Consider the following 24,014-nt stretch of genomic DNA (forward strand, 5'->3'; position numbering starts at 1 on the left):
AAGGACAGCCTGTCCTTGAGCCTTCCTTGGGTAGAAAACTTTTATGCCTGCACGTCTGGGCCTGAGGCTCGGGCAGAAATCGCTTTGTTCTTTTGGGTGGGTTGTGTTGTGGACTCCATGGGAAAAACCTTAAAGCTGTCCGCTGCTCCCTAGACTGCGTGATCTCAACGGGAGGGCGGGACACAGTTCTTTCTTCTGAGACGCTGCCGTGTTAAGTGATGGTGGCCTGTCCCCCAGACGACCAGGATAAGGGGTTGGGAGACACCCACGCTGTCCCTCGGGCTCCTGCTGCAGCAGCTGGGAGGGGTGTCTGTGTCTACTGTGTGACTTCCGGCTGGTCTGAGATGCTGGCTGAGCACTGGGGGAGGGCAGTCGTGCAGAGAGCAGGAAGCCCCTGGACGAGGGGACACCACAGGCTGTTGTTTGAAACTTGGCCTCTGTCTCTGCTTGGTTTAGTAGACACCCACAGACGGGGCCAGGAAAGCGGCCTGGGCTCAGGGGCGGGGGTGGGGGGAGACCCCCTTTGTCAGCAGTGCGGTGGGAAGAGGGAAGGGGATGGGGCTGGCCACATTCCTCAGTCTTGGGGCGAGACTTGAAGGAGGAGGCAACCCTGTGAGACGCTTAGCATCTCAGCCGCTGGGGAAAGCAAACCACAGCCGTAGACACAGACACACTCCTCCCGGGATGGCTGCAGTTGAAGGACTGATGATAGCGAGAGTTGACAAGGTTGGGAGGCCACTCAAGTTCAAAGCCAGTGCAAGCGGGCAGTGATTCCACTCACACCCAGCAGCCCCGCTCCCAGGGAGGCACCCCAGAGGCGTGAGTGTGTCCACAAAAACACGTCTGTGTGTAGTCACAACTGAGCCTTCGTGGTAAGTCAAAAGGAGAAGCCTCCCACGTGCCCCACATAGGCAGAGAAGACCTTGTGGGTCACTCGTGCAGTGCAGGACCACGTGGCCGTGAGCGAGAGCCCCTTCAGGGGTGCGAGGGAGTCACGGGCACTCAGCTGCCTGCAAGGCGCCGAGCACGGGGTGACATAAGCAGTTGGACTCTGTGTGTGGGGGTCAGGGTTGGGGGAAGCTGCTCGACATTACAGCAGCCAGGCTTGAGGGCACCTCGGCGGTCACCTTCCGTGTTGGACGCCACCAAGCCACATCTCTAGAGTGCTTTTCTGCACGATGTCGTCTTCGAAGGTTGCAGAAGCCGTGTGGCCCTTTCCCATGGCTGTCCCCAGAAGAGCCCGGGGTGACCGCTGCTGTGGGGGTCTCGGGCTGTGCTCCCGAGCTAGTGTTAAGCCAGGGGGAGGCCCAGGGCCTGCAGTCCTCAGAGGCTTCCCCAGAACAGAAACAAGGTCCTGCCGGCGCTGTGGCTAAATAGGCTAATCCTCCGCCTTGCGGCACCGGCACATCGGGTTCTAGTCCCAGTCGGGGCACCAGATTCTGTCCCGGTTGCCCCTCTTCCAGGCCAGCTCTCTGCTGTGGCCAGGGAGTGCAGTGGAAGATGGCCCAAGTGCTTGGGCCCTGCACCCCTGGGAGACCAGGATAAGTACCTGGCTCCTGCCATCGGATCAGCATGGTGCACCTGCCACGGCAGCCATTGGAGGGTGAACCAATGGCAAAGGAAGATCTTTCTCTCTGTCTCTCTCTTTCACTGTCCACTTTGCCTGTCAAAAAAGAAAAAAAAAAAAGAAAGAAACAAGGTCCTAGGGTTGGCTCCAGGCGACCCTGTCTGGAGAGGTGTCGTTGCAGACCCCATGAGAGCTGGGGGTGTGTAAGGGACAGGGTGACAGCGGGACGCTTGGTCTCACCCCACTGTGTCCGTCTCGCCTCCTGTCCGCACAGCGGCAGAGACTGATCAACGCGGCCAACGGAGTGAGCAGCAAGCCGCTGCAGAACGGGCGGCCCGAAAACATGGAGAACGGCACCGTTCCCACGGACAACCCCGAAGAGCCGCGCCAGGACCAGGAGCAGCCGCCGCCGCCGCCGCCGCCACCGGAGCCCCAGCCGGCTGAGGCTGTCTTCCTGTCCCCCTTCTCCGTGCCCGGTGAGTTCTGGGGCACTGGGTGCTCCGACAGGACAAAGCCCAGGGCTTCAGGGTGGAGACCTGGGCTGTGAGGGTGCTGGCGAGCTGGGGTGCAGAGAGGACAGAGGGCACCAGAATGCCCGGGAGGCAGCTGCTGCGTTCGTCCCCAGAGGTGCAAGAGCTCCAGCGGGCTACAGGCTCCGCCGAGGGTGCTGGGGCTGCGGGCTGCTGGCCAGGGAGGCACCAGGAACCCTAGCAATCTGATGAACCGCTCAGGGTGGCTGGTCTTCGTTTTGCTCGGGGGAAGCAGCACCCGTGTTACTTGGAGGGACGTCCTCGCCCGCTCTCCAGCCTTGTGGCGTGGGCCGGCCCTTCTGTCTGCGCGTTGCTCATTTGCTGGGACAGGATTTCCCAGTGCTGAAGCTGACCCTTAGACAGTGACACCTTGTGTGTTTAGAGATGTCGCCTCCGCATGAGTAAGTTGGAGCAGACCACTGCTCTGCCCCACGCCCTCCACTGTGCCCAGCGCACTGGGTGTCTGACCTCGGAGTCCCGTGTCGCCTGACTGCTGGCCCCCAGCCCACCTCACTTCCTGCTCCTTTGCTCCAGCCACATGGGCCTCCTCGCCTCCATTCCTAGAACTCACCAGGTGTGCACCTGCCTCAGGACCCTTGTACTTAGGGAATGCAGTGTCCCCATGACTCCCGTCTGCCCCACAGGGCAGGCACCTGTGTGGATCTCATCCACTGTCGGATCCCCCATGCCTGTGCTTGGCACACAGGAGCCACTTAGGAGACATTGCTGGATGAGTGAATTCCGGACCCAACCAGTCTGCCTTTGTCTTTAACCAGACCTTCCATGAGGTCCCCTGCAGTGCTAGGAGGTAGAGAGCCTGAGCTCTGTGGCCCCATATCCTGGAGGGATTCTTGGGGTTTTGGTTGTGGTTTGTTTTTGTTTTTTTCTGACATCCATGTTCATCTCAAGAGGCAGCAGAATTCCAGGACCTCCAAGGGCAGAACTGTGGTTTTCTAGAGAGTTCCGTGTTTAGCCTCGGGCACGTGGAGTTCCTCTGTGGAAAGGGGACTCCGCGTGCTCTGCCGTCTGCCTGGTGCTGGCTCTGTTGGGGGTCATGGATGACCTTGGAGTTTCTGGATTGAGGCACGGGGCACACTCGTCCCAGCCACCCAGGGGCTCACTCTAAAAAAAAAAAACTCCAGGCCTTTGAGCCTGCACTTCCTGGCCCTCGCTGGGTGACTCTGGCTGCTTGGGAGCTGCTGGGCCCGGTTAGCGCCTCCTGGCCCTGCTTCAACATGAAGGGAAGAAGCAGAAGATGACACGTGACCTCTGAGGGTACAGAGAAGCCCAGCCCCGAGGGTCAGCATCCCTGGGCCCTTGTGCTTGACCAGGGGGCCAAGGGCACTGGCATCCTGGCCCTGCTCTGATACACGCGTGGCCCGGAAGCCGCGTGAGGCACCAAGGTCACGTTGAGTCCACCTGTCTGGTGGGAGGGAGGGTCGCACCGAGCTGGGACAGGAGCTGAGGCCCTGGGGAGGGGGCAGACACTGAATGCTACGGGGGTGGCTCTAGGGCCTCACAGGGCAGGGCTGGGGCACAGAGGCAGTGGGTCCACCCCGAGAACCAGCTCAGGAGTAGAGGAGGCAGGATGCGGCCTGTTTTGTGGCAGGGCCTGGCCCAGGCCTAGGCTGGGGCCCCGAGTCCCGCTGCCAGCCCTGTGTTCTCGCATCAGCAGCCCAGCTCCTCTCCACGCCCATGAGGGGCTGAGACCAGGACTCGGGGCCCCAGCGCCTAAGGAGTGTCATGTCCTTGGAACCTGGAGATCAGACATCAGGAGGGCAGGACAGGGCTGGGTTGAGGCGACAGCGAGGGGGGCGACCCCGGTCCAGGACCAGCGGAGCTTGTCCTGGTGCGGCAAGGAGGTGTGGGTTGCCTTTGGGGTTGTTCTGAATCCATGTTCTTCAACTTCAAGAGGGGCATCAGCACCCCTACCTGACAGACAAGGGGCCTGGCGAGGCCATAGCTCCTCCCCTCCCACCCACTGCTGGCCTCCATATCTGTCTCCCGATCCTGACTCTGCCCGCTGGCCAGGGGATGCCCTTCTCAGCCACTGGTTATCTGTGATGCAAGCTGGCCATGGCCTCCCACATCCTGGGAGCCTGACTCCTGCAGGGCTGGACAGGGAGGCCCCTGGGGCCTGCCACCTTTCTCTCTGTCCTGGAATGTGGTGCTGCTCCAAGGCGTGGAGTCCCTGGGCAGGTCACCTGCAGGGAGGGGAACTTGCAAAGGGGTAGCTCCCAGGCTCCCTGCACCTGTGAGTCCACCGCCGCCCTTCCTGGGGGACTTCCTGTCGGAGTTGCCCACCTCCTCCCTCCGGCCACGCCCTTGGACTTGCCCATCCTCTGGGACCGTGCCAGGCTCCCCTCCTTGCCCTCAATAAGGCCGGGGAAGGAAAGTCCCTTTGTCCCCTGCAGATGTTTTCCAGACATCACCTTGGGAACCACGAGTGGCTTCCTCCTCCCCTCCCTGTAGGAAGAGCAGGGGCTGGGAGGGGAGCAGCGGCACTCCTGCAGGTGTGCAAGGCAGCCAGGGGAGCAGAGGCTGGGGGCCCACAGTTGACTGGGAATAGGAGCGAGTGGCTACGAGTCCCCACGCAGGAGGAATTCTGCACAGAGCAAGTCGCTGAGACGCGGCCTGCGGGAGGAATTCCACACAGCTGGCTCCGCGCCCTTCCCACTACCTCTTTATGGCTCCTGGCTGGCTCCGTTTGACAGTGACCTGGGGCTATAGGGGACTCTGAGGGATCCCCCTGGGGGCGGGCAGAACTGGAGTTCTCCCAGAGTGGGCCCCCAGGAGGAATCCCAGGGCCCAGGAGGAGTGCCAAGGGAGGGGTCGAGTGGACAGGGAAGAAGCCAGCGCAGCTGCAGGGGAGGGGAGGACGAGGCCTGGCTCCCGGAGCTCCTCTGGGCACAGCCTGGGGCCGCTCCGGAGTCCAGAGGCCCTGGATTGGATTCTCAGGTCGGGGAGGGGCCTTGAAACAGCTCATGGAAAATGTACATCACGAAAAAAACATGCATGCATTTCAGAAAGGTCTGCTTCAAAATAAATTTATCTGTGCCTTTTTATTTTATTTAAAAATGTTTTTTGCTGATTTATTTCAAAGGCAGACAGAAAGAGAACGTCTGTTGGTAGTTCAATCCCCAGATGCCCACAACAGTCAGTTGGCGCCAGGCCAGGTTGGAACCAGGAGCCAGGAATTCAATCCAGGTCTCCTGCATGAGAGGCAGGAAGCCAACTGAGCTGTCAGCGCTGCCTCCCTGGGGAGCTGGAGTCAGGTTCTGGGGCTGGGAGTCAACCCTACTCCTATGTAGGATACCCGTGTCTTAACCCACTAAATTTATCTTTATCTTTTTATTTTTATATATTCGAAAGGCAGAGTGGCAGAGAGAAGGAAAGACAGGGACAGACAAATATCTTCCATCGTCTGCTTCATTCTGCGATTACCAGCAATGGCCAGGAATGAGTCAGGAACTCCATCCGGGTCTCCCATGTGAGTGGCAGGGGCCCAAGCACTTGGGCCATCATCTGCTGCCTCCCAGTTAGCAGGGAGCTGGGCCCGAAGAGGAGGTGCGACTTGATCCCAGGCGCTCCAACTGGGTTTCAGGTGTTCCAAGTGGAGGCTTAACCTGCTGCGCCACTGTGCCCACCCCATAGACTTTTAAAGAATAGATTTACAAAAGTTTAAACGGCAGAGAAACGGACACAGGAGCTTTCTACCTGCTGGTTCACTCCCCAAATGCCCGTAACAGCCAGAGCCGAATCAGGCTGCAGCCAGGAGCCAGGAACTCAGTCTGGGTCCCCAGGAGGGTGGCGGGGACCAGAGGACTTGGGCCGTACATCTGCTGCCTCGCAGTGTGTGTGTGAGCAGGAGCTAGAAGCAGAAGTGGAGCTGGGACTCAGATAAGGGAACAAGGGATGCAGTCGTCCCAGACGGGGTCTGAACTGCTGCTCCGAGCGCCCGCCCCTCCGTGAACTTTCTGAAGCGCTCATGCCTCTCTCCGGCGCTGTGGCCCTGGACAGACGTATTACCTCCCCGGGCCACAGATGGGTGGTGATGTTGATAGTTACCGTGGGGGGAGGGGGCCCTCTGACCGGTAAATAAAGTAATCAGGTCAGGGTCTGTGTACGCGCTCTGCCACGGAGCAGGTGCTCAGCGAATGTTCCTTTGGCTCCTCGTGAGCTTTAACTGCATGGCTTCTTCTCGAGCCAGCTTCTTACATCCTCTCCTGTCTGCACCACAGGCAATGTTCTAGGAGGGCCACAAGCGCCAGTAGCCCTGGGGACCTGGGACAGTCACTCATGCCAGGGGCCAAGGGCAGGGGACGAGCGGGCACTGAGCACCCGTTAGGTGCAGGCACTGGGCTTCAGGCACCTTGAAGAGGATGCTTTTCGGAGTCAGTAAATACCTGGGTACCAGCCCCTGTCCTGGGCTCTGGGGATCCAGATGGGAACAGGACAGGCCCCAGTCTCCATCCTTCGGGACCAGGGCAAATCCAAGCACTGACTACACAGTGCGCTTTGTGCCTGGTCTGCTTCCTTCACTGGACAGGCCGGGCAGGGGGAGGCTACAGCTCTTCCCGCCTGGACGAGGGATCACTAAGCCTGCTGGGGCAGAGCCAGGGGCCCCCGCCCAGCAGCTCCTAGGCTCTGGTGCCCGCCATCCCTGTGGACACCAAATGCAGCCTTGCTCTCCACCCTGGGAGCCATGAGGGTGATGGTGGTAGCGAGGCCTCCCGAGCAAAAGGGGGCGCTGTTTTCTCCTGCATGGCCTGCAGCCCTGGCCCTGCCCTGAAATGACCGCCGTGACCCTGAGCCCTACCCGGCTCGGGGAAGCCCCGGTGCGGGTTGGTTGGTTGCGGTTGCCTCAGTGGCTGGGAGGTCATGGGAGGCCTCAGAGGCCACACCTGGGCCCTCCAGCAGGACTTCCGCCCCATTGTCCTCACTGGGGGTGGCCTTCCTGGCTGCGGACCTGGGACCTGAGGAAGTGGGGAGGTCCTGCAGGCTCTGTGTCCCGCAGCTCAGACTGTGGCCGGAAAACAGGGGCAGGAACGGCAGGAAGCGACTTCGGCACAGCCCAGGAGGCTTCCAGGGAGGGCCCCCTGCCTGGTCGCGGATGGCTGCCTCCTGGCCCGGCGGTCACACGGCCGCTCCTCAGTGCGTGCACAAGGAGGGAGTGAGCTCAGTCTTGTTCCTCTTCTTATAAGGTCACTGTCAGGTCAGGACTGTACTCAACTCTGATTACTTCCCAGGAGCCCTGAATTCAAATCCACGCGCCTACTAGGGCTCGGGCTTCGGGTGTATGAATTTGGGGGTCAGGGAACAGCAATTACAACTCATTCCACAGCATGTATTTGTTGTGTTGTTTTTTTTAAAGATTTATTGATTTCTTTGTAAGGCAGAGTCAGAGAGACAGAGTGCAAGCTTCCATCCATCAGCTGATTGACTTCCTGAGTGGCCACAATGGCTGGGGCTCCGTCCGGGTCTCCCACCTGGGTGACAGGGGCTCAAGCACTTGGGCCAACTTCCACTGCCTTCCCAGGTGCATTGGCAGGGAGCTGGATCGGAAGTGGAGCAGCCGGGACTTGAACCCGTGCTCATATGGGATGCCTGCGTCACAGCACTCTGAGCACCAGCCCCACAGCGGGCACCTAAGGTGCTTCTGCGTGCCGTGCCCTGATCTGGAGGCTTTACTGAGAGGTTAAGCGCCTTGCCCGTGACCACCCAGCGACTAAGCAGAGAGCAGGGTTTCCGATAGCAGCCTGTGCTAACCACTGTACTGCATCACCTCCATACTGCACACACCATTTAATGCTCACAGCTGCCTTGGGAGGGAGAAGGTTCAGTATCCCCACTTTATAGGGGGGAAGACTGAGGCTCAGAGAAGCTACATGACTCCTGCACAGGGAGCCGCTTCTCCACTCTGTGCTTCCCAAACCCTGAGTACCTTCAAGAGCTGTTCCCCCCAGGAGCAGAGGCCCAGGTCGAGGGACCCCTGGCTGTCACACGGTGGTGAGTGGCCTTAGATATGTACCCTCGACCCATGATGCATCCAGCTCACTTCAGTGGAGGCGCTGGTATAGGTGTGCTTCCCAGAACCCGGGAGGTTCTTGGAACGGTGCCAGGAGGTGGAACTGTGCCAGGTGGGCTGCTTTATGCAGATGAGGTCATCAAACTCTCATCACCAGCCTGGGGAAGGGGGGGCTGTTGTTGTCCCCATTTCCCAGATGAAGAAACGGAGGCTCAGGTGGGCCAAGTTGCCTGAGGTCACACAGGAGGAGGACAGACTGGGATTTGCACGCTGGCATTCTGGCAGAGTGCAGAGGGGCCGACACTGGAGCCCACCAGGTGCTGCTTTCGCCTCTCCGATCCGCTGCACCCTGTAGGGAAGGCACCTGTGTTTGCTCACCTGTGCATGGGTGCTGAGTGATCCTGCCAGTGTTACTGGCCTCTGGGGATCTCACATGCTCTCTGGAGGGCATGGACGACGCTGTTAAACCTTATCCTTTTATTGTAACAACACCCAGCACAGCACTAGAGACTGGAAGATTTCTGGAAGCTTCTTTTCCCCCTTTACCCCCATCCTCCTCACTTCTAGGTAGCGTATGACAGCTGTTCTGGGGGAGGAGACGGTCTTTCTGGTCCTGCTAACCTCAATGAGGTGGCATTGCAGAGACAGACCCCTGAGCGGCTCCGTGCACCTGCTCTGTTCTCGTAGCTGCAAGGGTGGGAGAGGCTGATGGTGCCGTGGGCTATTTGCATGCACAGGTTCCACACGCAGCTCCTGTCTGCCCCCAGGGACACGGGACACTTTATGGTGGGAATGCTGTTCTTCCTGCTTCAGTCGCCAGAGCCACCAGAGAGATCACACATTGCAGAGACCAGCTCGTCAGCCAGGGCCAGGATTTGCTGTCACTCTGTGTCCCGCCGAGACATCAGTCCACGGGACAATTAGAAGAAACACTGGCTACGCACTATTTTTTAACAGAATACCTTTGTGGAGCTGGAGTGCACCTGCCGTGCCTTCAGAGTGTACGGTTCAGTGGCTCTCGCTGTAGTCACAAAGTTGTGTGACCGCCATCACCACCAGCACAGTCGCTTTAGAGCATGTCCATTGCCCCAAGCCACTAGCGGTTACTCCCCTCCCGGCCTCAGCCCTGGATTTACCTACGTCTGTCTCTCTGGATTTGTCTAGTGTGAATATTTCGTGTCTGTGGAGTCATGCACTGTGTGGCCTTTGGTGACTGAGCGTGGTGTTTTCAGAGTTCATGTTCTAGCCTACGTCCATGCTTTCTTCCCTTTTATGGCCACGTAATATTCCATTGCATAAAGCACCGTGTTTCGTCCACTCGCTGGCAGGTGCACAGTCAGGTTGTCTGCACTGTCAGGCTCCAAGCGATTTTTTAAAGGGCCAGTAGAGCACTGTGGAGAAGGATGCTCAATGTTTCGTACCTAAACGAAAGCAGTTTCCCTCTGGTCGCTCCCTGGGTAGCAGCGAACTCACAATACTGGAGTTGAAAAGGGTCTTGGGAACGTTTAGGCCAGCCTCCTGCATTTGTCTGCCTTTTTGTACCAAAATCCTTCAGGCTGGGTAACTTTGTAGAGAAAAGGTTCACAGTTCTGGAGGTCCAGGTTCAGGGGCCAGTGTCTGGTGATGGCCTTTTTGCTGGCAGAGTCCAAAGGTGGTACGGGTCACGCCGTGTGTGTGTGTGTGTGCGCGTGCATGTGTGTATGTGTGTGCGTGTGTGTCCCCTCTGGCACTCTGTCTCCTCAGAAAACCACTAGGATTCAACGCCAGGGGTCTCCACCTGGTGACCTTGTCTAACCCTGATCCCCTCCCACAGGTGCCACCTCCAGACGCTACGGTGGGATTCTGTTTGCGCCCTCTTAAGGCCTTACAGCAGGGATTAGCCCCTGGGGACTGGCAAAACACGTCCATACTACAGCTCCTCTTTCTGTCCTAGGGATTGAAACCCAGGGCGGTGGCCATCCAGACAGAGCCAGGCGTCTGGGCCCCCTGCCCTGGCACCTGCTCCAGGGGTCCCTGCCCCAGCCAGTCCCCACAGCGCTGCTGCCAGGAGTGTGTGTGCCGGCCTCCTGGGACCTCTCTGGACGTGGGGAACAGCAGCCCACACTGAGCCTGCATAGGGTGCTGGGCCATGGCCTCTCCAGCGCCTCCAGGGCCCTGCTCAATGGCGGGCACGCAGCCTTACCTCTGTTCTGCTTTGGGCCCCGAGCTTTGGCTGCATTTAGCTTTCGGGCGCCCTCCACTGCCCTGCAAAGGGGTGGAACAGGGGCACATCAGCCTCCCTGGACTCGAGGTAAGGTCGAAGCAAGGCAGTGAGAAGGCTCTCACTGGCGGCTCGGAGCAGATCAGAGAGGGGGAGAAGGGCCGTCTGCGGCTGCACCACGGCCGCCTCCCTCCTGCCCGGCTCTGTCCCCAGCACTCAGCTTAGCATCTGATGGCAGCGCTGAGTTTGCACTGCAGCTCTGTGGGTAACTGCTGGGTCCCCACTCCTGGAGGAGGAAACTGAGGCTCAGCGAGCCCCCCCTCAGGTGAGCGGGTGCCACAGTCAGGGTTGGCACCCCAGGCCTTCTGTTCCCAAGCGTTGTCCTCTGACCAGTTCCTCTGTTGACTTTGGCCAAGAGGGCCCAGTCCTGAGCTGCAACACTGGCCCTGCAGGGCAAGGGGCAGAAGCAGCCGGGGGGTGGGGTGAGGGGCAGCGCTGGCTGCCGGTCAGTGCAGTGTAGGCTGCCGAGTGTGTGAGCCTAGGGGGCGTGCAGCGTGGTGTTCCTCATTCTGCTGATGGCACTTGGACCTGGCCTCTGGTTCACAGTGCCTGGGGCCCTCCAATGCGAGGTGAGGTCCTCGGAGGCAGAAAAGCAGGCTCTGTACTTTTTTGCATTTCTTTAGCCCGCTGCTTGCCTCGAGGTGGGTGAGCAGGGATGGAGGTACTGTCTCAGTGGAGGCCTCAGACTGAGGGTCCACCCAGCGCCACTCCATGGAGAGGGGCAGGCCAGGACTGCCCTCGGTGGTGCACAGGATAGCTTGCCACACCTGGGCAGCACTCCTGTTCCACACCGTATGGGAGACCCTGGTCAGACTACATAGGCAGGGAAAATCCATAAAAGGCATCCAAATTGGGAAAGAAAAGGTGAAACTTCTGTATTTGTAGATGTCATGATCTTGTGTAGAGAAAATCCCGAGTTCTTCTAAAAACTTTGTTACAGTGAATGCGTTTGAGGGCTCCAAGCTCAGTACACAAAGTTCAGTTTATTCTTATATAGTACCAATTCATCTGAAAATGAAAGGAAATGGAGAAAGAATAGGACCCTCAGGGATAAATTTAACAAAAGTAGTATAAGACCTGCACCAAAAACTGAGACATTGGTGGAAGAACTTAAGGAAGCACTAAGTAAATGGGAAGATAATGCTGTGTTCCTGGATTGGAAGATGGAGAAGAGCCCTAGATGGATCCACAGAGCTAGCTGGCTTCCTGCAGAAGTGACAAGTTGATCCTCAAGTTCATATGGAAATGCATGGACCAAGAATAGAACAATTGTGAAAAAGAACAAAGTTGGAGGGGTGTTGTAACTTCAGAATGTATGAAGATACAGTCATCAAGACTGTCTGGCACTACATAAGGTGGACAGGAGGATTAATGGGGCACCCGTACGTTTCAACAAATGGTGTTGGAACAACTGGAGCATCACGTTTAAAAAAAAATAGTCGCCTATTTTATTCACACCATGTACAACAGTTCATGTGAAGAAGAGACTTAAATAGTGAAGAATCTAAAACTCTTAGGTATAAATATTCAGGACTTTGAATTAGGCAATAGATCCTTCAGTGACACCAAAAAAACACAAGCAACAAAGTGATCAATAAATCGCATTTTGCCAAAATTGAAAACTCTAAGGATTCATAGGATACTATCAAGAAAGTGAAATATCAGCCCACAACACAGGAGGAAACAGTGTCAACTCCTAGCTGTGAGAGGCTGATATCCAGAACACACACAGAGCTCTCTGCAACTCAACAGGAAAGAGACAGCCCAGGAAATGGACAAAAGATTTGAATAAGCGGTGTTCCGGAGACACAAATGACCAATCAACCTGTCAAAAGATGGCCAGTGTCTTTAATCACTAGCAAAACGCCAATCAAAACCACAATCAGATTGGTACCACTTCCCACCCACAGGAATGACTGTAGTTTAAAAAAAATGCACAGTGGCAAGTATTGGTGAGGATGTGGGAAAATACGACCCTCATGTTGCTTGGGGTGGGGTGTAAGATGTTACAGCTGCTTGGGGAAAGTGACCGCTCCCCCAGGCCTCAGCTACTGCACTGCTGCTATACCAAGGAAGGTGGAGAGGACTAATCAAAGGATGAGTTTATTTTGCAGCAATACAGTCTTGAAAGTATGCATATTAGGGGTCTTGAAAAAAGTCCGTGGAGACTGAAAGACTTCGGCATGGCTACAGCTTCCCACCGGGGAGATGAAGAATGTTTGGAATTCTGTAGTCGCTGATGGTGACACAGCTTTTGAATAGACTAAAAATGATCTAACCGTGCACTTTCAGTGGGCGAGTTTTGTATAATTATTTCTCAGTGGTTCCCCAGTGACGTTTAATCCGGAGTGATGGTTCTCTAAGCGTGGTGTGGGCACAGCGACACCAGCAGTGTGCAGGGACTTGTGGGACCCCCACGGCAGAACCTGCCCCATGGTTTGTTCTGGGAGCATTGGCAGGCTCTCAAGGAATTCTCTTGTACACTCAAGTCTGGAAACCACTGGTCTAGGAGCCGCACCCTGCAGGCTGCGTAACGCTCCTAGCAACCAGCGTCCACCAAAATCTTCCTTGTGTGAGTTGGTGGCACCGACACCCCCACACGCCCCAAGTTAACCGTTCTCTCGGCTGGAGCGTCTAATTAGTCAACTGTCCAAATTGATGTGGACTTTCTCATCAGCAGCTACATCTGTTGCTAATTTTTCCTCCGGTATGACGAGCCATCTGTTTTGCTACAGTTCATTTGCAAGACATTTTTCCCCACATTAATTAAATTGTAATTTTCTGCCTCAAAAGAGAAATCTGCCGGTGGAGGGGCGTGTATGGCAGCAGCCTCTGCTTTCTCTTGTCCGGGGCTGCAGGTGGTCAGGTGGAGACGGTGAGGAGCCTTTCTCTTTGGCACCACGCTTGGAGGGGTGGAGTTGGGGGCCAGGAGGGACTCTGGAGGCGTTGGCGGGGAGGGAGGCGGGGCTTGGGATAGATAGTGTCCCATCTCCATCTTTATCCCCCGTACCCCGTCTTTATCACATCCTGCATGAATCAGTGCAGGCTCTGGTGCTGGAGAACCCCAGCTCAGGCTGGTGCAAGCCGGAAGGGCTCACTCAGCAGGCAGGGCTGGACGAGGGGCTCCAGTGTGGTTGTTGGACATAACCCGGCTCCCAGCATGACTTGCCCCTGGGTTGAGCAGCTTGCAGAGACGGCCACCGGGCGCATGGGTTTCCATCCCGCTGGGTCAGCCCCACGTGCGGGTGGTGGCTCCGTCTGAGTTCAGGATGGCATTTCACTGCAGGCTGCCCACACACAAGTGCCAGAGCCCGACGCTCCAGGGCCCTGAGGTGAGCCAGCCTTGCAGCTCTGTCTTCAGCATCCCGCTTCCGTTGTCTGGCTCCAGCAGGTGGCTCCTGCAGCTCAGGTGTGAGGACGGGCAGAGGGGACACGTGTCGCCAGGTCTCTCTTATGAAGAAGATGCTTGCCACCGAAACGCCACCGAGTAGAAGTCCACTCCCACCTCACTGCTCAGAACCGGCCACGGCCACAAGGAAGTCCAAGAAATGAAGATTGTTTTCTTAAGCTAGAGACCTGCCGTCCGAGCCAGACAGGGTTTGATTAGTAGAGGAAGAGGCCTTGAGCGTGAGAGGCAGGGGTGCCCAGGAAGCGCCCCAGGATCCTGTGTGGTCACGTGCCCAGCCCTCGGCGTGTAACCCCCACACCAGCAGGGTCATTGTTGTCCTCTTTCCTGCTGGAGCCCCGGAACCTGCAGGAGTGCCGAGGTTGGAGAAGGAGTCCAGCAGGTGTTTACAGAATACACGATTAGCCCAGCTTGCATCTCCTACCCACCCATACCATGGCGACATGGAGTCAGTCTTGCCTGTACTGCGTGGACTGATGTCGAATAGAAGGCTACCTCCAGAGGAGAATCCGCCTGCCTTTGCCACTCAGAGGGAGTGGGTGCTGGCCAGACAGGAACTGGAAATGCCCACTGCAACCCAGAATTGCACACATACTTGAAAGACCAACTCACATTAGCCATACTCTCAAGTGGCTGATATGGACCGGAGAGTCAATCTACAAAGTTACCAGTGTGTGTGAACTGTGTCTCCCTTTTCTCCCTGTTCTTGCTGAGGCAAACGAGACCTCCCTGGCTGGAGAGAGGCAGCCCCTCCCAGAGATGGTCAGTTCTCAGAGCAAATGACCACAGAAGGCAGCTTTCGTAGGCAGACTAACCCAGCCAGACCCCTGCTCCAAGCCACCTGTCCGGCCCTCCAGGAGGCAGGTCTCCTCTGCCTCCACCATTCCAGGGCAAAGCGCCAGGTGACAAGAGTCAGCCACGATAGCCAGAGCTTGCTGAAGCGACTCAGTTCTGAGCCCAGTAGCTCTACCCTGCCCGCCTCCTGACAGGTGCCGCCCTGACTCTGTCGTTCTGTGGGGCGCGCCCTGCCTCCTCAATTCACGGTCCAGCCGCACGCACATTAGTGACTCCCAATTTCAAACCTTCTAGAGGGCAGACTGGTCAGAGTCCCCCCGCCCCCGGGCCAGGTACAGGCAGGAGAATCCCCCAGGACTCCCAGAGAATCAGAACTGTCCCGGGCAGCAGGGGTGGCACTTCCGGCTCTCTGCGCCTCTCCTGCCTGGTGCTGTCCGCGAGCAGTGGGGTTCTCGGATTTCTCCACTCTCCTAGCATCTGCTGGTGACGTGTGCTGGTCTCTGGGCAGGAGTTCAGGAACCACCTCATTCCATCCCCATAAATGCGGAATCCTTTGCTAAGAGGAGATTTGGAACATGACTGCTCCGCCCTGTGTGTGTGGTCACTGCTGCTGGCCTTGTCCTAACATTCTAGGGGCTCCTGTAGCCTCCCATGAAGCTATGTGGTCAGCTCCGGGACTGGGCTGGGGGCTCTGCTGACAACACAGGGGTGAAGACTCCGACAGGTGCCTGCCCAGGAGGGAACTGAGAAGTGACCCTCTTCCAGGTCCAGCATCAAGAGCCATGAGCTGACAGCTCCCTGTGACATTGAACTGAGGTCTGTGTGAATACACGGCCCTGTGATGGTGGGGTACCCCATCAATGAGTGCTCCCAAGTACCCAGGGTCCTAGTGTCACCTCCATTTTGAGTTAGGAAAATGAGGTTCTTTGGCCGGCGCCACGGCTCACTAGGCTAATCCTCCACCTGCTGTGCCAGTGCCCCGGGTTCTAGTCCCGGTTGCTCCTCTTCCAGTCCAGCTCTCTGCTGTGGCCCAGGAGTGCAGTGGAGGATGGCCCAAGTGCTTGGGCCCTGCACCTGCATGGGAGACCAGGAGGAAGCACCTGGCTCCTGGCTTTGGATCGGTGCAGTGCGCCGGCTGGAGCAGCCATTTGGGGGGTGAACCAATGGAAGGAAGACCTTTGTCTGTCTGTCTCTCTCTCTCTCTGCCTGTAAAAAAAAAAAAAAATAGAAAATGAGGCCCTGTGGGGACCTGTTTGCCCAGTAGCCGTGGTTGGTGAATTGCTCACTGGAATGGAGCTCGCATCATACGTGTTGGCCTTGGATCACTGCAGTTGGGTCACAGAGCAGCAGATGAAAGACCAAGTGACTTAGAGCAGACTAAGAAAACAGAAGTTTACTACCCCCCTGCTCACTGCACGGCCCAGGCTGGTGCACAAGGCCCCAGGGGCTGTGCCCAGCTGGGTTTGCACCCCTCGTGGGACAGGCGGAGGTCAACTTGGGTAGAGTTTCAATAATTCATTAAAAAAACAGAAACCTGAAAATCCAAAGCCGTCACAGAAGGAAGAGACCACCTGGGCTGGCGGGGCCATGGGCTTCCGGAAGACAACAGTGGGGAGGTTGGGGACCAGGAATGGAGGGCCTGGCGGCACAGTGTGGGCACCAGGGAAGTTTTCCACACTTTGATGGCGACCCGCAGTGACAAATATTTTACACCTGTGGTTATCTATAAAAAAGAAAGAAATCTGACAGAATAAGAGTTCACTCTCATTGGGTACAATTGCTCAGACATTCTCTGTTAATTTTTATGAAAACACTGGTTCAGTTAAAAAAAATGGAATCCAGTCATTTGCAACAAAATGGATGAATCTGGAAAACATCCTACTTGGTGAAATAAGCCAGTCCCAAAGGGCCAAATGCCATATGTTCCCCCTGATCTGTGATAACTAATCGAGCACCTAAAAGGAAATCTGTACAAGTGAAATTGACACTTCGAGAAGCAATGATTTGAATGGCCCTTGTCTTTACTGTCGAGGAGTAGTTGTGTTTTTCTCTCCTTAATGGAGAATGGAACTGGGAATAGGAGAGGGAGGAGGAGGTGGGGTGGGAGTAGGGGTGGGAGGGCGGGTATGATGGGAAGAATCACTATATTCCTAAAGTTGTACTCAGGAAATGTGTACTCATTAAATGGTTTCTTTGGGGGGAGGAGTCTGGTTGCCATGCACTACACTGACCTCCCGATGCACAGGGACCTCTCAGTGCTACACCTGGTAGGAAGGTGTGTTGGGCGCTGTTTCCTAGGGAACCGTGGGGGGCTGTGGTGCCAGCCGCTTGGGAGAGCCAATCACGGTGCGCGCCGAAACCAAGCACTGAACACGTGGCAGATAGAAGACAAGCACCTGGTGCAATGTGGTGTGAATATCAGAAAGTCATCTTTCTACTATGGGATTTGTGTAGGGTCTTCATGGGGAATGGCACTAAAAGATCAGCGTATTTCAGTGCAAAAAGAGATGGAAACCCATGCATAATTTTTTATAATATGCATTTCCCATGCACTTATTGAAGACTTCCTTTCTTCCCCTGAAGTATATATTGGCAGAAATGTTCCTGGGTTATAATTCCCCACAGTGCGTTCTTACACCTACTTAAAGACTTTTAGGCCAATTCTGAAAATACCCCAGGTCGCCCCGAGCTGTCCAGATGAGTTGCGATGTGAGCTGACGAGAGAACAGCCTGGAACTTTGGACAAATGAATCGGGCAGGAAACCTTGCCATCTGTGCAAGGAATGCGTGCGGAAAGGCGTGTGTAGAGAAAGGTCTGGGAAGAGGATGGTTTTCCGATGTGCCACGTAGCTGGAGACGCGGATGGGTTTGCTGATTTCATGCTAACAGTATTCTCGTGATTCGCTCTTGAGAGTGGGCTGCTATACTTTCCTTGGTGTGCTTTTAATGATTTAGGAAAATTCAAGCATAGATGTACAGAGCTGAAACAGCTAGTGCCTACCCCCTTGGTCAGTTTTTGAATTGGAATAAAATTCATTGGCCATAAAGTTCACCCTTACAAGCTCTGCCATTCGGTGCCTCTTGTATTCGCAGAGTTGTGCAGCCATCCCCAGTGAGAGGAGACTCCCAGCCCACTTCCATTATCCTACAGAGAAGCCCCACACCCGCAGGCGTGTGACTTAAGAAATGATTGTCTGGTGCATGGTCATAAAGAATTATACCTAGGTTGTCTTCAAAGAGTTTTATATTTGCAGCTCTTATATTGAAGTCTGTCATTTTTTTACCTAATTTGTATACTTATGAGGCAGGGTACCAGCTTCATTCTTTTATAGTTGTCCTGGCACCGTTTGTTCAACAGACTATTCTTTCCCTATTGAATTGTCCCTGCACCTGCCGGATCAGTTAACCTTAAATGTACAGGTGTATTTTTGGACTCTAAATTCCATGCCATTGATCTGTGGATCCTATGCCAGTAGCACACTCTCTGGTTACTGTTGCTTTGCAGTAAATCTTAAATCAGAAAATGTAAGTCTTCCAACTTTGTTATTTTTTCAAGATTTTTTTTCCTTTGGCTATTCTGGGTCCCTTGTATTTCCATATGGGTTTAAGGATCATCTTGTCAATTTCTGCAGAAAACCCAGCTGGGATTTTGATAAGGATTTGCACTGATTCTGTAAGTCAACTTAGAGAATACTGCCATCTTAACACTATTAAGTCTTCAAATTTATAAAAGGATATCTCCCCATTGGTTTAGTTCTTTGATTTCTTTCAATGATACTTAGTTTTCAACATGTAAGTCTTGCAATTCTTTTGTCATGCAAGTGTAAATGATATTTTTCTTTTGATGCCATTATACATAGGCTTGTTAATTTTTTAATTGTTCCTTGTTAGTTTGTAGAAATACAACTGAATTTTGTACAGTGACCTCTTACCTTGCAGCTAGTTTTTGTGTGTGGATTCCTTAGGATTTTTATGGATAAGATCACATCACCTGCAAATGGGGTTCAATTTCTTCTTTGCAGCCTGAGCCACCATTACTTCTCTCCCCTGCCCAGATTCTTTGGCTGAACCTCTGGTATACCGTTGGATACATTGGTGAGAGCAGGCATACTCATCTTCCTCCCGGCCATGGGAGGAACCATCAGCCTTTCACCGTTTAGAGTGTTGGTTGGGGGCTTGTGGATACCTCTGATCAGGTTGAGGAAGTTCCCTTTCTAGTTCATTGAGTGTTTTTATCATGAAAGAGCATTAACTTTGTCAAATGCTGCTTCTGCCTCACTTGAGAAGATCATGTGGTTCATTAGCCTGGTGTGTTGCAATGATTGGATTTTTTTTTTATTTTTTATTTTTGACAGGCAGAGTGGACAGAGAGAGAGAGAGAGAGAGAGGGAAAGGTCTTCCTTTGCCATTGGCTCACCCTCCAATGGCACCGCGCTGATCCGATGGCAGGAGCTAGGTACTTATCCTGGTCTCCCATAGGGTGCACGGCCCAAGTACTTGGGCCATCCTCCACTGCACTCCCTGGCCACAGCAGAGAGCTGGCCTGGAAGAGGGGCAACCAGGACAGAATCCGGCGCCCCGACCGGGACTAGAACCTGGTGTGCCGGCGCCGCAAGGCGGAGGATTAGCCTAGTGAGCCGCGGCGCCGGCCTGCAATGATTGGATTTCATTTTGTGCGAGCCCCACTTGCATTCCTGGGATAAATTCCAGTTTGTTATAGTGTACACCTTTTATATGTTCCAAGATTCAGTTGGCTAAAGTTTTGTTAAAGGACTTTGCACCTACATGCAGAAGGCTTATTGACCTGTGCTTTTCTTTTCCCTTCATGTCTATGTCTGGCTTTGGCCTCACTGTAAAACTACTTTCATAAGATGAATTAGGAAGTCTTGTATTTTTTAGAAGAGTTGGTGACAAATTCATGTTAATTTTTTAGACATTTGGTAGAAATCTCCATGAAGCCATCTGGTCCTGGCATTACTTTGAGGGAAATTGATTGCTGTTTCAACCTCTTGTTCTATGTCTGTTCCTATTTTCTGCTTCTTTTTGAGTCAGTTTTAGTAGTTTGTGTCTTTCTAACATTTTACCCATTCACTTATGTTGTCTAATTTGTTGGCATATGATTGTTCATTCTCTGATAATTCTTTTTATTTCTGTAAGGCTTACAGTAATTTCCCTCTTTCATTCCTGATTTGAGACTTCTTTTTTCTTAGCCTACATAAAGATTTGTCAATTTTTTTGACCTTTTCAAAGAACAAGCTTTTGATTTGAGTATATTATTTTTTATTCTATATTTTATTTATGTCCATTCTAACCTTGATTCTTTTGGTTTCTTTGAATTTAATTTGCTCTTTTTCCATATCATCTTTAAATTTTTTATTTATTTATTTATTTTCATTTTATCTGAAAGGCAGACAAGGGGAGTTCTTCCATCCACTGGTTCACTCCCCCAAATGCCTGCGAAAGCCGGGGCTGGGCCAGGCCAGCCGGAAGCCAGGAGCTGAGAATTCTGTACAGATCTTGCATGTGGGTACAGAGGCCAAGCACTCGGGCCATCTTCTGATTTCTCCAGGTGCATTAGCAGGGAGCTGGATCGGAAGTGGAGCAGCCGGGACTTGAACCAGCGCCTGTATGGGATGCCAGCACTGCAGGAGGCAGCTTAACCTGCTGCACCCCGTGCTGGCCGCTCTTTTCTCACTAGGGAAGGAAGTTAGGCCTGCAGTCTTCCCTGCTTCAATACAGTGACTTCCAGTCACGCACTTCTAAGTGCTGTTTTCATTGCTTCATAGATTTGGGTATGTCACATTCTTGTTTTCATTCCTCTTGAAGTAGTTCCTAATTTCCCTAGAGATTTCTTCTTGGGCTCATTGTGTTTTTGGTCTGTGTTGTTTGATTCCCACATACTTTTTTCTGTTGTCGACCTCTAATCCCGTTCCACTGTGGCCCCACGCTCTGCATGATTGCATTGAGTCTTGTCTTGTGGCCCAGCAGGTGGTCCTGGTGAATGTTCCCCGTGCAGTTGGGAGGAGCGGCCTTCTCCTTGAGTGCACCTATTAATGGTTGTCCTGAGCTTTGGCAGAGCTTTTGAACAAGGGTTCTCAGATTTCCCTCCTGCTCCCTTCTCTCTCCGCGCTGTCTTGAGAGCCCGTTATATGTACGTTGGTCTGCGTGGCCTCTGCAGCCCTGTTCATTTTCCTTCATTCTTGTTGCTTTCTTCTCTTCAGACTCAGCCATTACACGGCCTGTCTTCAGGGGAACTAATTGTTTTTTTTTTTTTATTTATCTATTTATTTTATTTGAAAGACAGAGACAGAGAGATGTTCCTTCCGTTGGTTCACTCCCCAAATGGCCTCTACAGCTGGCGCTGCGCCCATCCGAAGCTAAGAGCCAGGTGTTTCCTCCTGGTCTCCCATGCAGGTGCAAGGCCCAAGCACTTGGGCCATCCTCCACTGCCCTCCTGGGCCACAGCAGAGAGCTGGCCTGGAAGAGGAGCAACCGGGACTAGAACCGGTGCCCACATGGGATGCCAGTGCCGCTGGCTGAGAATTAACAAAGTGAGCCACAGCGCTGGCCCTGGGGGAGCTGATTGTATTCTTCTGCCTGTTCAGATCCACTGCAGAGAAGTCTTCATCATAGTCATCAGACTTCAATCGAGAGTTTCTATTTGGTTATTTTCATCATTTTTACCTTTTTATTGATGTTTTGTAGTATCATGCCCATACTTTAATCTTTTAGATTAAAAACAAGTTTTTGAATGTGTTTGAAAGCAACTGGTTTAAGGTTTTGTCTGGTAAACCCCATAAATGGGCCTCCCTCTGTTGACTGGCTTTGTTCCTGTGCGTGGGCCACACTTCCTCAGGTCTTCTTTCTGGTGTTTCTGCCAGTCCCATAGCTCCCCTGTAGCGGGGAGCTGCATTGGGAGTGGAGCAGCCGGGACTCAAACTGGCACCCGTATGGGATGCTGGTGTCACAGGTGGCAGGTTTCCCACTACGCCACAGCGCCGGCCCCCATTGTTGCTTTTTTAAATTCTTATTTATTTGCTTCTTGGTGACTTTTTCTAAACTAACTCTGCAAGATCTGCATGGTTTTGCAGGTAGCTACCGAGGTCTCTGCTTGCAGGATGAATGCTGATGACTGCACAGAGACACCCTTAGGTGCCCGGGTCCAGGAGTCCCGGGCGAGAGCTCCGCTGAACAGAGGGGCTGTGCGTCTGCTTGGGGGTGCCTTCCGCGCTCAGGCAGAGACGGCACTCGGCATCAGCCTTTACTTCCCGCTCCTGCAGAGCCACAAAGGAGGCAGAGGTGAAGGCTTCGCACCTGCTGCCGTCTCTGCTGAGCGCGGACACGAGCCTGGCCTCACTGAGAGGTCTGGGAAGCCCCCGTCGCGTCTCACTCCCTGGCCAGTCCTCAGGCTGTGTGTCTGGACAGCAGGACTTGATGGTGGGCTCTGGGGGTTTTCCCCCAAGGAAAAGGCTGCTCATGGCCCGTGAGCACTGACTCGGGGGAGAGATGGAGACGGCTTCGGACGCGGCAGGGCAAGCGTCAGCAGTGTGTGGGAGGGGACTTGGGAGGTGCTGCGGCTGCCGGGCTGCTGTTTGCCCTGGTGCCTGCAGGCTGTGGGTGTTCAAGGCTACTCTGGAGATGAAAGGGATGGAATTGAAGTGAAACTCCACAAAGCTCCGCCTCTTGCAGAGACACTGCAGCTTTCTTAAACAGACACTCCCTGCGTGGCTACAAACCCTCCACTGATGCCCAGGGTTCTGCAGAAAGCTGATTCCGCCACGCCTGGCCCTTGTTCTTATCACTTTCACAAAGAGAACTTTCAGAGGTCCTTCTTCTACCAGTTCTTGACATCACCCGCGGGCCAGGTTGTCTTCTGGGTTTTGTGTGTAATTCATTTGAACGACAGAGTGAGTGAGACAGGAAGAGAGAAAGTTCCCACCGGCAGGTTCACTCCCCGAATGTTCACAATGGCTGGGGCTGGGCCAGGCCAAAGCCAGGAGCCTGGAAGTCCATCCTGATATCTTATGTAGGTGGCAGGGCCCCAGTTCCCTGAGGCATCACCTGCAGCCTTCAGAGTGCGCATTAGCAGGGAGCTGGAGTCGGGGTGGCCCTCTGACCCCAGGTTACTCCCATGTGGGGTACAGGCATCCCAACTGATGGCTTAACTGCTAGGCCACATGCCCCACCCCCCAGCAGGCTGGGGTTGAGCCTCTGTGTGCACCCACACTCTGGCTTCTTAAGGACACTTGGAAACAGTGCTTGGAAACAGTGGCTTACTGGGGCTGTTTGTCCGTGGTGGGATGTATGTGGAGTCCCGGGGTGGGGCCCAGTGAGATCTGGACTGCATCAGGAGCCCTAGCTTGCAGTCTTGTACCTGTCTTGAGCTGACTGTCTGACCTGGGAGCAAAGGAGCTGAGGTTTCCCAAGCACCTACTGTGGAGGAGGCGCTCTGTGCTGGGTGTTTTATGAACAGTGCATCATAGGATTCTTGCCACAACCAAGAAAGAGAAAATGTTCCCATTTCCCAGGTGAGGAAGCTACTAAGATGCAAAGGGCTTAGCACTGTGCCCACTGCCCAGGAAAATACTCTTTCTTGATTATTGTTACATTGTTGCAATAGTGCATCTGCTGTTGTTAGCGGAGGTCCTGGAGCTGAGGGGATTGCTCAAGGTCATTTGAATTCCAGCCCAAGACTGATTGCAAAGCCCACCTGTACCGCTCAGCCCCACTCAGCAACCCTATGCAAAGCTCATTCCTCTGTGGGCCTTCCCTTCCTTATCCAGTCAAATGAACATTTGGCAATGACTGAAGAAATTCAATCAACAAACCCTGAACTGTGCAGCTACTTCCAGGGTGACGTCACGGAGGCCCGTGGCTCTGTCGGTCAGATGCTTGGCATCGCATCAGTGGTGTTCTCTTGTTTAGCTTGGAAAAGCAAACGGCCAGGTGGACTGGCAGGCAAGTAACCTGCTGTGTGTTTCTCCCCCTCCCGCCTTGTCCCACCCCATCCCCACAGAGGCGAGAGGGGACAAGGCCAAGTGGGTGTTCACGTGGCCACTCATCTTCCTGCTGTGCATCACCATCCCCAACTGCAGCAAGCCCCGCTGGGAGAAGCTCTTCATGGTCACCTTCATCACCGCCACCCTGTGGATCGCCGTGTTCTCCTACCTCATGGTGTGGCTGGTGAGCAGCGCTGGGCCGGGCAGGCGGAAGAGGGGAGCTGGGCGCGGGCTAGCCACAGCCCTCCCGGCTACAGCTTACTGTTCCTCCGTAGAAATGGGGTTTTCAGGAAAGTGCCTGGCGCTGGGCTGTGTGCCAGGGATGCCGGGGCAGACACAGCAGAGTACTTGCCTTCGAGCCCGAGACGGGCGGCTCTGATAGGGGGGACAGCATATAGAGGCGGCTGACACCGAGCACCTTCCAGGTCC

The 24,014-nt window shown here is 54.4% G+C and overlaps 1 protein-coding gene across 14 annotated transcripts in view; it reads left to right on the forward strand.

The window, feature by feature from the left end:
- SLC24A4 (solute carrier family 24 member 4) overlaps positions 1-24,014 on the forward strand; it is a 145,185-nt gene that overhangs the window by 108,222 nt on the left and 12,949 nt on the right. For 13 of the 14 annotated variants that reach the window (XM_089322715.1, XM_089322716.1, XM_089322714.1 and 10 more), the window contains 2 exons: positions 1,842-2,043; positions 23,603-23,769. In XM_089322715.1, the coding sequence (XP_089178841.1) occupies positions 1,842-2,043; positions 23,603-23,769 (369 nt within the window). Of the gene's footprint in view, positions 1-1,841; positions 2,044-2,479; positions 16,658-23,602; positions 23,770-24,014 lie in introns of those variants that run through there. The other variant, XM_089322718.1, reaches the window with a different exon arrangement.

Source organism: Oryctolagus cuniculus, chromosome 20 (assembly GCF_051225735.1).
Source record: "Oryctolagus cuniculus isolate XC-2025 breed Fujian yellow rabbit chromosome 20, ASM5122573v1, whole genome shotgun sequence".
Lineage (NCBI taxonomy): Eukaryota > Metazoa > Chordata > Mammalia > Lagomorpha > Leporidae > Oryctolagus > Oryctolagus cuniculus.